At 37.9% G+C, this 13,049-nt stretch overlaps 1 protein-coding gene across 2 annotated transcripts in view; it reads right to left on the reverse strand.

Moving 5' to 3' along the window:
• Positions 1-611: 611 nt before the first annotated feature.
• The window catches only part of LOC129702847 (integrator complex subunit 6-like), an 85,445-nt gene continuing 73,007 nt past the window's right edge, over positions 612-13,049 (reverse strand). For both annotated transcript variants that reach the window (XM_055644875.1, XM_055644876.1), the window contains 5 exons: positions 11,837-11,979; positions 9,819-10,056; positions 7,341-7,712; positions 6,395-6,488; positions 612-1,410 (listed from right to left, as the gene is read on the reverse strand). In XM_055644875.1, coding sequence (XP_055500850.1) covers positions 1,317-1,410; positions 6,395-6,488; positions 7,341-7,712; positions 9,819-10,056; positions 11,837-11,979 — 941 coding nt within the window. In that variant the 3' untranslated portion in view covers positions 612-1,316. The remainder of the gene's footprint in view (positions 1,411-6,394; positions 6,489-7,340; positions 7,713-9,818; positions 10,057-11,836; positions 11,980-13,049) is intronic.

A 13,049-nucleotide genomic window follows, 5' to 3' on the forward strand; every position in this document is an offset into this window, starting at 1 on the left:
CCGGCTTGAAATAACTGTGGGATGTCCTGAAAGGTGTTATAAAATTGATACCTCTGTAGAATTTTAAGGTATGAATTAAGCAATAAGTACTTTGCATATTCCAGGAAATATTATGATGTTGAAATACCTACTTACTTTGTCAATTTAAAGACAGGCATCTGGTCGAGATATTACATACCATACATATCACTTGATATATAAACTCAGTGAAAGTGTTGTATAGTTTAATGCTAAAAGTATCAAACATCTCTGTGCAGCATAACATTTTCTTGCTTCTTGTTGAGTCAAAGCACTATTCACACACGTAGCAAAAATGCCTTAAATAATTCACCAAATGTTTATATTTAAGCACTGCATCACTTCCTCCTACCTACAATCCACTTTAAACATTCAGACTTACCTGGTATAAAAGGGAACATCCAGCCGCCCAAATCAGTTTGAATGCACTGCGAATGCTTCATTACATTGCAGTGTAGATTAGTAACACCTGTAAAGCCATCCATTCCAGTAGACAGGTAATTTGCTTATTTCAATGAACCATGTCATTGTTGAAATAAATACCCTGAGTACACAAGGCTGGTTACACATGCACAGGAAATCAATCCAATATAAAATAGATACTTTTTAATGCAGGAAATAGTAACAAAGGCATTTTAAATAATCTCAAAATATGGCCTTTTACGACAGAATGTTCCATTCAAAAATAATTTGTCTTAGGCAAATTAGTTTGTTTTTTTAAAAGACAAATGTCCTCATTGTTTATACAGTTTTCTTGATATGGGCCAGTTTCCAATGATTGATCAGAAGGATTGACCTGGGGAAACCAGGTCAGCCCAGAAACTGTGACAAAAAGTAGACAAGACAAAAACACATCTTGGAATTCATTGGACACAAAAGACTTTTCCTCCTTTAATTCCATGCAACATGAAAATCAAATTGGGTTCATTTTTGCCAAATGATTTATCCCATTTCTGAGGCAAGCTGCTTCAACTGGAAAAAAAATGGTTAATCACAGAAAGCAAATGTTACAGAATGGTGTCTTTCTGAAGGTAAAATAACATAACTCATCTGCTCGAATAGTGATGTGCCTCGTGCCCAGTGTCCTGAATGTGTCATACAATCATCAAAAGATGGCATGTCTAATACTACTTATGCTAAGGTCCAGATAGTCTAACCGTGCAAAGAAAAGGCGGCAAATTTTGCCACAGAGCAAGTGAAAGTACAGTAAAAGTAAGCTTGTGTGGTCCAATATGGATTTCTCAAAGACTTTAAGAGAACACCAGAAAACAGTCCAGTCTTATGTTTCTCAGGATTCATTATCGGTTGTTGATATAATTTACCCGACTGGATTTACTTTGTATTTCTTCCAAAATCCCTTCAAGCTCTTCAATCAGTACTCGTTTTTTAAACCTATTAAAAAAAAAAAATAACATTAGCATTTACAGCAATAACAGCCTCTTCAAATCCATTTGGAGGCAATAATAATACTAACTGTTCGAATTCCAAAATAGGAAAAGACTGGCTTGATTCAATTCGATAAGATCAATTATTTCAGTCAAGTGAACATCCAGAATAAGTCTAATCAGGCTCATTGAATAAGATTACTTTATTACAAAATAAAGGGTGTGTCACTTTCTCAATTGATGAAGTCATGTCACTTATTTTTAAGCATCTCTCTGCTTTTTGTAAAAAAAATAAAAAGCCGTCATGGCTTTCTTTCAAAAACGGATTCATTGCTTCTTCCTTCCTGTTCAGGGTTAGGAAGTGAGAGAAGGTCATCTGAGCATAATGTGAGGTGTCAAGTGATTACTGGGAAAACATTTTCAGGAAACTAACTTGCATTAGCATTCATTTCATTGGCTCTTTTTAAAAATATTACACTTTGATATATAGGACAGCTAAAAATAATTGTATCCTTTTGGGGGGGGGGGGGGGGGGAGGGAAAGAGAGTGGACATTAAAAAGTTTGAGATGTTACTACTTTCCTTTTGCTTTATGATAAAGCGAAGAGAAAAGCTGTTCAAGAGTAACACATTTGTTGCAGGCAATAGTTTGGGCATCTGTTTTTCCAGCTATTCCTTTCAGTACCTTGGAATGTTTCTTGCTTTTCTCTAAACTCAATGGACAGGTCATCTGCCGCTGAAACCTCTGAGTACTCTGGCCGATGTTACTCTGGTTATGGCTGGACAACACTCTGCTGCCCATCCTCTCTTATTCCACTCACCATGAACTTACTCAAACAATGCTGCCTGTATTCTAATTAAAAACTCATCCTTCACCTCAGAGCATGCTGACCTATATTTGATCTATCCACGAATAGGTCTCCATGGACTTCCATATCCCAAATATTAAACCATGTATAAAATTATCTTCCCAGGTTTAGTGCAGTTTAGAAATACATCATAGAAACAGGCCCTTCGGCCCACCGAGTCTACGCTGAACACAGATAACTTTCACAAACCTGTTCTATATTATCCCACATTCTCATCGACTGCCTACTTATAAGGGACCATTTTATTTTGCAGCAGCCAATTAACCTCCAAACCCAGATATGTGTCTTTGGGATGTGGGTGGAAACAGGAGCACCTTGAGAAAACCCATGTGTTCACAGGGAGAACATGTAAACTCTACAGACAACACGAGGTAGAAATATAGAAAAATAGGTGCAGGAGTAGGCCATTTGGCCCTTCGAGCCAGCATTGCCATTCAATATGATCATGGCTGATCTTCCAAAACCAGTACCCCGTTCCGGCTTTTTCCCCGTATCCGTTGATTCCCTTAGCCTCAAGAGCTAAATCTAACTCTTTCCCTTTGACGAAAGAGAGGTCAGGATTGAACTTGGTCTCTGGCGTTGTGAGGCAGGAGCTCCAGCAGCTGTGAAACTATGTCGTCCTAAGGTTCTCTGCCTGTCACAATTTCCATGGAATCCATATTAAAAGCCATTAAAAATATAAATTATTGTTGCAAAAATATGACAAAATATAGAAGATAAAAATTTCCAGTAATCTTTCAGTAAGATTGCAAAATAATGATTGGCCAAGGAGGATAGTTGAAGTGGCGTAGACAAGGCTGAGAACTTTTATTTTAATTCAACTAAGTATCTGTATCTTAGATGAAAGCATTGCCCAGTGTATTTTATGTGGAACTCTTCCAAGTCTGTTTGCAGCGCCCTTTTCATTGTTTGCATCCACACAGACCTCTACAGTGGTTAGCAATTATTTTTTCCATGGTAAGGCCACTTTGCAATGCAAAGCTGTGCAACACATAACAGGTAACAATTGTGAAGATTCTGGTGATATTTTATGCAAAGCAGCACTTCGCCCATTACACCCTGCAGAAAAATGTGTGCAGATGCACGGGTTTCATAGTTGTGCTCTGCATCAGATAACGACCAAGGAATAAAAAGATGTTAGCGACTGATGAAATTAACTAAATTATCCTTGCAATCATCTTCACATTCAAATAAAAATTGGCAATGAAGAATACTTTCAAATGAAACTATGCTTGGGAAGCAGGAATTAATGCATGAATGAGTGCAACTGATCAATAACAGAACCCTTTGGAAGAAATTCTATAGAGAGCATCAGATTCTGCATTCCCAGACAAACATATAAATTGTATCACTGGATTACTATCCTTTTTGCTATGTTACAAGCAGCTACATAATATTATTATTTGGCAAAAGTGAATAGAGGAATCATCATGAAAAGTTAGTCATCATTACAACAAAGTCACAAATGTTTTTATTACAGATATCTTATGTGGAAAAGTCAGAGGCAATCCTGATCTTGAGTGATCATGTTGCAGCGAGAGAGGATGGGGAGGATGTTACATCTGTTTCAAACTGACAACCGTTCACAAAAATTTGGCTAGGTGAATATGTTGACAAGAAAGCTTTGAGTCTAACATTGATAGTTAACTTTCAGTGATCTGGTAAACATTCCCATCCTGGCAGTGGTGATTACAGCCAGCCTGGATTGTCCTTGTATTCCTAGTTTGGTGAAGGCTACCTCAGTTATGAAACTTAATGACATGGAAGCAGTATGCATTTCATTTAAAGTATGTGAAATTCAAATGTAGTCATATGGTGGGCAGGATTTTACATGGTATAAAATTTAGAGCTTCAAAATTCTTTGTATATTTGCTTTATTACTTTGCACAGACAGTAAATTTGAGTGAGAAATTGCCATGGTGTGTGCTCACGGCAGGAACGAGAAATCGGAAATAATTTGAGAAATTCAGAGACAATAATTCAGTTTTTATTGAGGTGAAAAGAAATATGGACAGCCAATTTATTCCAAGCTCCTTGGGGAGCAGACCCCCAATCCATGGTCAGGCTACCGAAAATGTTCTGAGTCACTGGCAGTATTTTAAAGAAACCCATTTTATTCAATATGTTGTTTGAAGTCTTAAAATCTCTATCTATCTATATATACACACTAGTAAAAGTCTCATCCTGTCTGTCTGTCTGTGAGATTAAGGTGCTGCGCCAAAACGGTACAAATTAGCACAAAATTTTTCACAGAACTTTACTCAACTTTTTCCCGTGGACGTCAGTATCATAGTTCTTCACATTTGATGTTATATTTCACGTTATTGATATTTAAAGTTAAAAAAGCCAGCTTTGAAAATAATAACTGCTTGTGAGAGTAAGACTTTTCTAGCAGCTTCCAGTGATGATGTCACAATGGCATCTCAGTCGTCCAATCACAATGGGATCTCATTTACACAAGCTACCGTGAAGATTCCGAAAACCGAAAATGACATCACAATGTGATCTCTGCTGCCAATACAGAAGCTATGAGAGTTGACGGAGTTGGGGATGACACCGTGTGACGCCAACCCCCCCCCCCTCGCATTGGGGGACGGGGCCCAACTGGTCCCACTTGGTCTAGTATATTATTAAAACTCTCATCTTGTCTCTAACTATGCGTGTAATTTCATGTGATCATGGACCTATGCCAAAACGGTACATGATAGCGCTAAAATGTTTTACACCATCTTACTCACCTTTGTCCCGTGATTGTTTGTTTAAAGTTTAGTTCAGATTGATGTTGTATTTCACAAGTTATTGACATTTCAAAGTTTTTTTTTTTTTAAAACACTTTGAGAACAATCTCTTCAAGTACTGTGACAGTTGCTGGCAGATTCTGGCAGTTGCAGCTATGATGTCACAATGGGATCTCATTTACATAAGCTACCCGTCAAGAGTCCTCCACCCGACAATGACATCACAATGGGATCTAATTTACATAAGCTGCCAATCAACAATGTTCCACCGATGCAATGAGAGATTTGTTACATTGTTGTAAGGAGAGGGAGTGGGGAGGAAAATAAATGTTATTTAAACATAGTGTTTAGTGGGGGAGTGCAATAGGGGAGAGGTGAGGGAGGGAGTGACTAAGGGTAGGAAAAAGGAGAGGTGGAGAGGTGAGAGAGGGAGTGGAGGAGGTGAGGAGAAGAGGGAGGGTGGAGGAGGGGGAGTGAGTGTATGAGCCGCACCTGCGCAGTTGGGGGCTATGGGTGAGTGGTGGAAACGGGCTGCGTTGGGGAAAGGTGAGTGGTGGAATACTGCGTTGGGGGAACGGGGACCAATGGGTCCCACTTGGTCTAGTATATATTTTAAATGTTTCACGGTTCAAAGAGAGATGTTGCTCAACAAATGCTAACTTTCAGTCATCTGTGACTTGCATCATCACCATAAGGGTATGAATTGTAAACCAGATTGTTATTCTGCAGAATATTCACTGAATATTTAACACACTGATCCATATCCAAGCATTTATCCAAACAACAAAATAAAATACAAGTGAATATATGTAAAACAATAACGTCTCCTTTCTAAACAGAAATAATTTATAATCAGAAGGCTAGCTAAAAGTTAGCTATCATCTTCCAAATAATTGAGAGATAATTCATACTGAGAAGTGAGGAAGATCAAAGAAAAAAATCTCAAACTGACAATTAAGAACATACAAAAACAATCGTCAAAAGTAGCTGAAACCATCCAAATAACCCAAAGTAATTTAGGTGGATGGAAAACTGTGTAGTTGGAATTGGGTGGAGGCGGAGTTATATTTGAAAGCATAGTTTTAAACCCACCAAGGATAATAAATCAAATCACTAATCTTTTTTAAAAGAATTGATTCAATTGTTGTGCATCTACATGCATGTGCATGCTTGTCAACTGCCAGAGATTGCTTGAGCCAAAGATGGGGAAATGTGTCCTTTAAAAACATAAAAAGGTCAGCTCAAAATGTGAACAGGGTAAAATACTTCAAAAGAAGTCCTGATTAACTTCATCACAAAATGCAATTGATAAGACATGGAATTCTATAATAAATTGACATTGCTCTTTCACCAAAATTCCAAAGATCCATTCGGTAAGAAATTACCTTGCTGCCTCTTTAATGACATTTTGTACAAATACCATCCGTGTCTCCAGACTGCCTTGCACTAGTTTCAATAAATAGAAGATATTTTCATAATCTGAAAGAGATGATATTCAATTAACAGTCAGCACCATGTGGGAAATGAATGATCAATCCCAGTTTAAGCTAACAGAATCTATGGCTTCTGATGTTCACAAAAAGCAAGTAGGTAATGAGGTTGAGCAACCACAGGGTAACAAAGGTTCATGCTACTTCCACTCAAGAATTTAAACTCCAGAAAGAAACTGAACAGCTGGGCCAGACTGTGTATTCAAATAAAATTAAGTGAAATAGGGTTAAACTCCCAAACAGTTAATTATCAGCTCTACCTGATCATGGCACTTTTTAAAAAAAATAATTATAATCAGAAATATTTAATTGGGTAAATCAGCCAAGTGGTATTATGGCTTTGACAAGGACTTAGAAAAGCAGAGTCCAACAAAATACAGATCAGAATTGAAAGATGTACACTGCAGAACAATGTCTAGACTGGAATTTGACCAGGACCACAGGACTTGTGACTCCCTTGCAATTTGGAAACTGAAACTGATCCACAGTTCAAGGTTAAATCAGACCATCTTAACACTGCTGTAGTTTGGCTTCTTAGGTTTGGCAAAAGATAAAGACTTGACCATGTGACAGGTAACAATGGTTTAAGTGAGAGCAGTAGGAAATATGAAACCAAACACAAAGAATATGAAACCAAGTTCAATGAGCCTGCTTCTGGAATAGAGCCTCACAAAGTAGAAGTAGTAGAGACATGGACCAACAATTCTTTCGGACTTCTAATGGCCAACATTAATCCCTCTGAGGTAGAAATAAATTCTGAATACTTGTAATAGAAACATCGTTGAAGACTATTACTCGAGGGAGCAAAGCAAGTAACATTTTATTCTTAAATCATACTTACGCCTGCCAGGTTTCCGAATTTCCTTAAAAATTTGTGTCCTTAACTCTATATTAGTCTCTTGTTGCTTTGACCTCATAAGTGTTTTAATGGCATTTGGTGAAGACCTGTTCAAATGTCCATCTTGGCATACTTCACTGTCCTTTGATTCCTCATGGTTAAGCTCAACACCATCAATAGAATTATTATTGACAAGTAAAAGACCACCGTCCATCTCATGACTTGCAAATTCTTCTGCAAAATCCACAGAGTCAGATGTCGCATCGATCAGAGGTGCTGCTAATTCAAGTGTGTGGGGTGGAATTTCAGCTGGAAGTAGGTCTGCAATATTGTTTTCAACATAGTCAACACACGTAGCCTGATTTTCTTCAGTCTCTGGAAAAGGAATTAAAAAAATCAGTGGATAACTATTAAGAATTAATGAGACTAAAATTCTGCACATTTTAAATTCTTGCTAATTCTTGTGCTAATTAAACAAAATACACTGGAGATACAAGGAACTGCAGATTCTGGAATGTTAAGCGCAACGCAAAGTGTTGCAGTAACTCTGTGGGTCAGGCAGTATCTCTGGAGGAAGTGGATAGGCGATGTTTTGGGTCACTACCCTTCTTCACTTTGACTACTCTTTCGCATACTCAGCCCAGTTGTCTTTGAGTGTCATCTCAGTTCAATGCTAGCACTCTCAGCTTAGATTTAGAACATAAGTTGACAAGTTGAGTGGAATTCATGCCAGACTGCTGTGGTGGTCAATTCATTGGGTATTTTTAAAATGGAGATTGCTAGATTCTTGATTAGTAAGGACGTCAAAGGTAATGGGGAGAAGACACGAGAATGGGGATGAGAGGGGAAAACAGATCAGTTATAATCAAATGGTAGAGCAGACTCGATAGGTCAAATGGCCTAATTCTATTCCTATATCCTATGGATACCATACAATGGTTCTTACACAGAAATATTGGCTGGTATTTCAGTGCAGCTGTTCAAAGGATGTGCCTGTTAAATCAGATATATGCGAGATCTCACAACATCCTAAAGCAGAAGAGCCAGTTCTCCCAATGTCGTAATCAACAGCCTTTAATCATTATCATGACCATCGCACTGGCTTCATCCGCAGAGAGAGCCATAAAAAACAAACACAGGTCCTTTGGCTCAACTCATCAATATGGACTGTTGTCAAGACATCTCCATAAACTCCTCTAGTTACCCTTCTTCCATTAATATACATAAAATATATTTGGACTTCCATAGGATCCAGTCCTGCACAACCGGCTGATATATTTACCATTGCTCAGTTTGTAGCATGTCATTTGGCAGAAAATTAAAGTTTCATTCCAAACACCCGAGGATCACACACCTTGAAGTACTCAGGGAATGCAAGTAAACTGCAAACATTGAACGATGAGGGCAAACTAAGTTTGGTCACACCAAATGATCAAGCTCAATATATTGAAATGTCAAGTGTTTAAAGCCATGCTCAAAGTTTAAGCATGGATACAAAATAATGCTGAAAGTTAAGAATCTGTGAAGTCATCAACTTCACAGTATCAGAGAAGCAGATTAAACAATAGGACTTGAAACAGATGCTAAACCACAGACATCAAAGTGGTTAAGACGTCATACTCTCTTTCAGGGTACCCCAGACAGGACAGTAAATGATTACAGGTCTTTCCATGTTAAGAATGCTTGACTTATAGACACCCTGCACATATAGACAAATGCCTGGAGACAAGCAGGATGCTGCAAGCATCTTCTGCCAGGTGGGAATGGGGTATTTCTCTCTGCATCCCCTGCCCCTCCAATCCAGAGCCACACAATCAGGGGCTAGGTGGAGTCAAGCAGAGTTGAGCAGGCTCATTTGCTCACTTATTAAGCCAGCAAGTTCAACTGGCAGTAAGCGCTTCCCAGGCCTGTTTGCTTTCCTGTCACAGTTGTTTCTGTGATCCTGTCCCACACAATGTTTATGCTTATTTCTGACTTAAACAGTTCGGGTCACAAACAGTTTTCAGTAACGGAATCCTGTCGTAACCTCGGGACTGCCTGTCACATTATATATAGGGCCGAACATTGATTTGTTGGAAAAAGGCACTTACGTAAAGTGATGATAAAATAAGAGAAAGGAGAAGAAGCAGAAAGGGCTGTAAAGGGTACTCTGCAAAGTTTGTGAACTTGCAGGAAGAAGTCAATCTGGGTAGAAACCATGAGCGGGAAAACATTGGCCATACACATTGACAATGATAAAACTCTCCAGCACAATATCAAAGGAAGGAAGATGATAATGAAAAAAGCCTCCTAAAAGACAAATTCACTTATGTGTTTAAGTACAATGCATTCAACAGAAATGGCTGGTATATTTTGCTTTTGTGATGAAACTTCACATTAGTTCATACACGCCACATTATATTGGTTCTTTCAAACATTCATGATACGACATCCATAACAAACCAATAACTTCAGCATTGATTGAATTACATTTGCCCATACCTGGAACAACAGCTACTGGCTTTATAAGATCTGCTTGTGGCTGTATAACTGGCGAAAGGGGAGGGCCCTTGCCATCGCTGTGATTAACCATTGTTGACGACGTTGGTGGATACTCTTTCAATAAAGGTGACATACAACGACGTCTTTTTGGAATTCCTGCCACATTCAGCTCCATCGGTCGTTTGCTTCTGTTCTGAGGTCCCGACACAAACTCATCGGCTTCATCAATCATCATTCCCTGCAACACAAATATCCGTAACTCTCGTGTCCACAAAGATACGAGTCTCTGTCTATCTATCAATAACTTATCTATCAATAATCTGTCATCACATACCAAAAAACTAAATAAAAATTACATCACAAAAATGTTATACATACAGCACTCAAACTTTAGAACATCTGCAACCACGTGATCTGGGTGCAATATAGATTACGCCTTTAGATTCACAGTAATTTTAAGTGAAATGCAAGTTTTAATCCGGGCACGGTGAAATTTAAGGAGCTGTACCAGAAAACCGTTAGAACTAATTCATTGGAATAAATAAAGAATAAAAAAAATATTCAGTTACAAGCAAAGAACACGGGAATGAGTGTAATTAGATAGCTTGTTCAAAAGCTGTGATTCTAGCAAAAAATAGGGCAAATATGCAAGGCTGCCAAGAGTCAGAGGGAAGTTTCCTCAGTTAGTCTGTAATTTATCCTTTGGCTTTCTACTAACTTCATCACCTCTAGTTGAAGGAAGGAGAGAACAAAGACCACAGGTTCCAGCAATGTGCACAGCACTTTAGTAAGTATCCGGCAAGGAATATGTAAACCTCAGTTGAAAGTCCCATTGCTGAATAACACCCACTATTGATGCTCACCCATAATTAAAAGCATCTCAAATGGTACTGGATACGATACACATTAAATTATTCTCCCTTAAATTGGGTTTGTGTGCAGAAATTGCATAAGAAACTCAAAAGACTGCATGTGTTGAAATGCAAAATAAAAACAAAACGCTGGAAATATTCAGCAGGTCAACCAACATCTGAGGAGAGAGAAACATAGCTGTTTGAGGGAGTGTTTCCATATGCAAAGGGAATGTGAAAAGTATAAAAGAGACATTTGTGATAAGGTGGAGATACATGATACATGTATCTCCAAGTTGATACGGAGTTGATGCTGTCTGATTAATTTGCAAATCAGACCTTGTGGAATGCACAAATAAATAAATTCCATAGCCAGATTAGAAAATATTGAGATTTACTTAAATACATTGAATGGCATTCAAAGAAGCTTTAAAATTGAGTTCAAAGTTCTTACATTACTGCCTCGTCACGTTTTAAAACTGAACTGGTCGGTGTCCATTGACGGCAGTTTCGGTATTGGTAGGCATGTCAAATCTGACACGATTTGCCTGGATAGCATGAAAAACGTTGTTTTGCATTGTATTTCAGTACACAATAATTGTTGCACTGGTTTATTATTGTGTAGAGATACAGTGAAAAGCTTTATGTTGCATGCTATCCAGGTAAATCATGTCAGATCTGACATAAAATACTTCAGTTTGCTTGTTACTTGAAATATTATACAGCAACACTTTGTCCATTCCAAACCCAATCAACATATGCACAGAGGCTTACATTAAACAAAGATTTGTTTCCTCTACCATCCCCGAATAGAAAGTGCACACAAGGTAGATAACATCTGTGTTATGAAGATTTAACTGAGATATACACAATGTTCTATGTAAGCAAGAGTACTCAAGTTAAAACAGCCAAGAGTCTCAAGAGGGCCATTAGCACGTCTGCCAAATGATTTATACTACTTATGGCTTCATAGTCCCAAACATTGCTAAAAATAGCTCTAAGGAAAAAAACAGAAAACATCTGACAGCTCAAGAGACTTAAGCCAGAGTACAGCTGTAAATATTTATTTGAACACCTTGGATCGGTACGAAAGTGCACAACCTCTTTTGGAAAGGTCAAGGTATCCTCAATTTGCAGCTGCCCGTATTTAAATATATAGGTACATACCTTCTTATCCAGTTTGAAAGGATTTCCAAATGTATGCAATCGCCTGGGCTGATCAGGGTCAAGTTCACGCAGGGGAGAAGGCACATGTTTCAGGAACTCCTGGTAATTTCCCATCTGTGCTATTGGGACACTGTGCATCTGATCTGGAGAGGGGAAAAAATAACATGGATAATTCACCATTTTTCACTCTCACAGCAAATCTGAGTAATAATATGAAAGAGTCTGCTGAAATACCACCACAATATTACAGTATCTTTGCAGCATCCATGAACAAAAGCAGAATAAAAGCTGGAATTAACTAAGCATATCTACAGAAATGAAATGGGGTGCTCTATACAAACAAAAATAATCATCAAATATTCTAAAATACTGGGACAATTACATACTGGGACAATTACATACAACAATCAGGGGTTCCACAGAAACTGAGATCCAAATACAGCAGATGGAAATGCTTTCTTACAAAAATATGGTACCTCGGTACACGTAACACTAAACTAAACTAAATTTATCATGGTTTGAAAAACCCAAGGAAAAAAAATGATAAATTAACTAGAAAGTTATGCACCTTTGAGCAACTACTCCAGAATGTTAAAAATATTTGCATTTTAACAGAGCTTAAAGAATAACTTTTGAAAAGTTATTGACATTTTAAGCTTCAATGTAACAGGCTGCCTCTGTGGCAATTAAGAAACTGGAAGATCAAGCCCCATTGTAAGACAAAATTAAAACTTGGTTAGTTGGCATTCAAGTCCATTCAAAGACTCACCATTCTCCATCTCTAACTCTCCTAGCCTCACAGCCTAGAGATAATTTTACAATTCTACTTCTTTCAACTCACTTTAAAATTACCTTCTCTTTCAATACTCTTTAAATTCCAAGGAAGTTCTTAATATTGCACTACCCATCAATTTTTTTTTCAGTTGCAACTTTTATTGGAATTGACTTTGGTATGTGCTTTTGTTCTTAGGTTATTTGCCTTCATAAATCAAGGCAGTATTTTGGAATGGAGCCATAGCATTTTTGAACTTTCCTCAGGTAAGTGTGCACCACAAAATCTAAGTGAGCATCAAGATTCGCTTGTCCAAAATTCCTAACTCATTGAGTTTAAACAGGCTAAATCTTAGAAGGACAAGCACAACCAAGATAGGTGCTGCGCATTTTGTATCAGCTATTTTCATTATTGGCAATCATATGTGTTTGGCAGTTGGAA

Source organism: Leucoraja erinacea, chromosome 13 (assembly GCF_028641065.1).
Source record: "Leucoraja erinacea ecotype New England chromosome 13, Leri_hhj_1, whole genome shotgun sequence".
NCBI lineage: Eukaryota > Metazoa > Chordata > Chondrichthyes > Rajiformes > Rajidae > Leucoraja > Leucoraja erinaceus.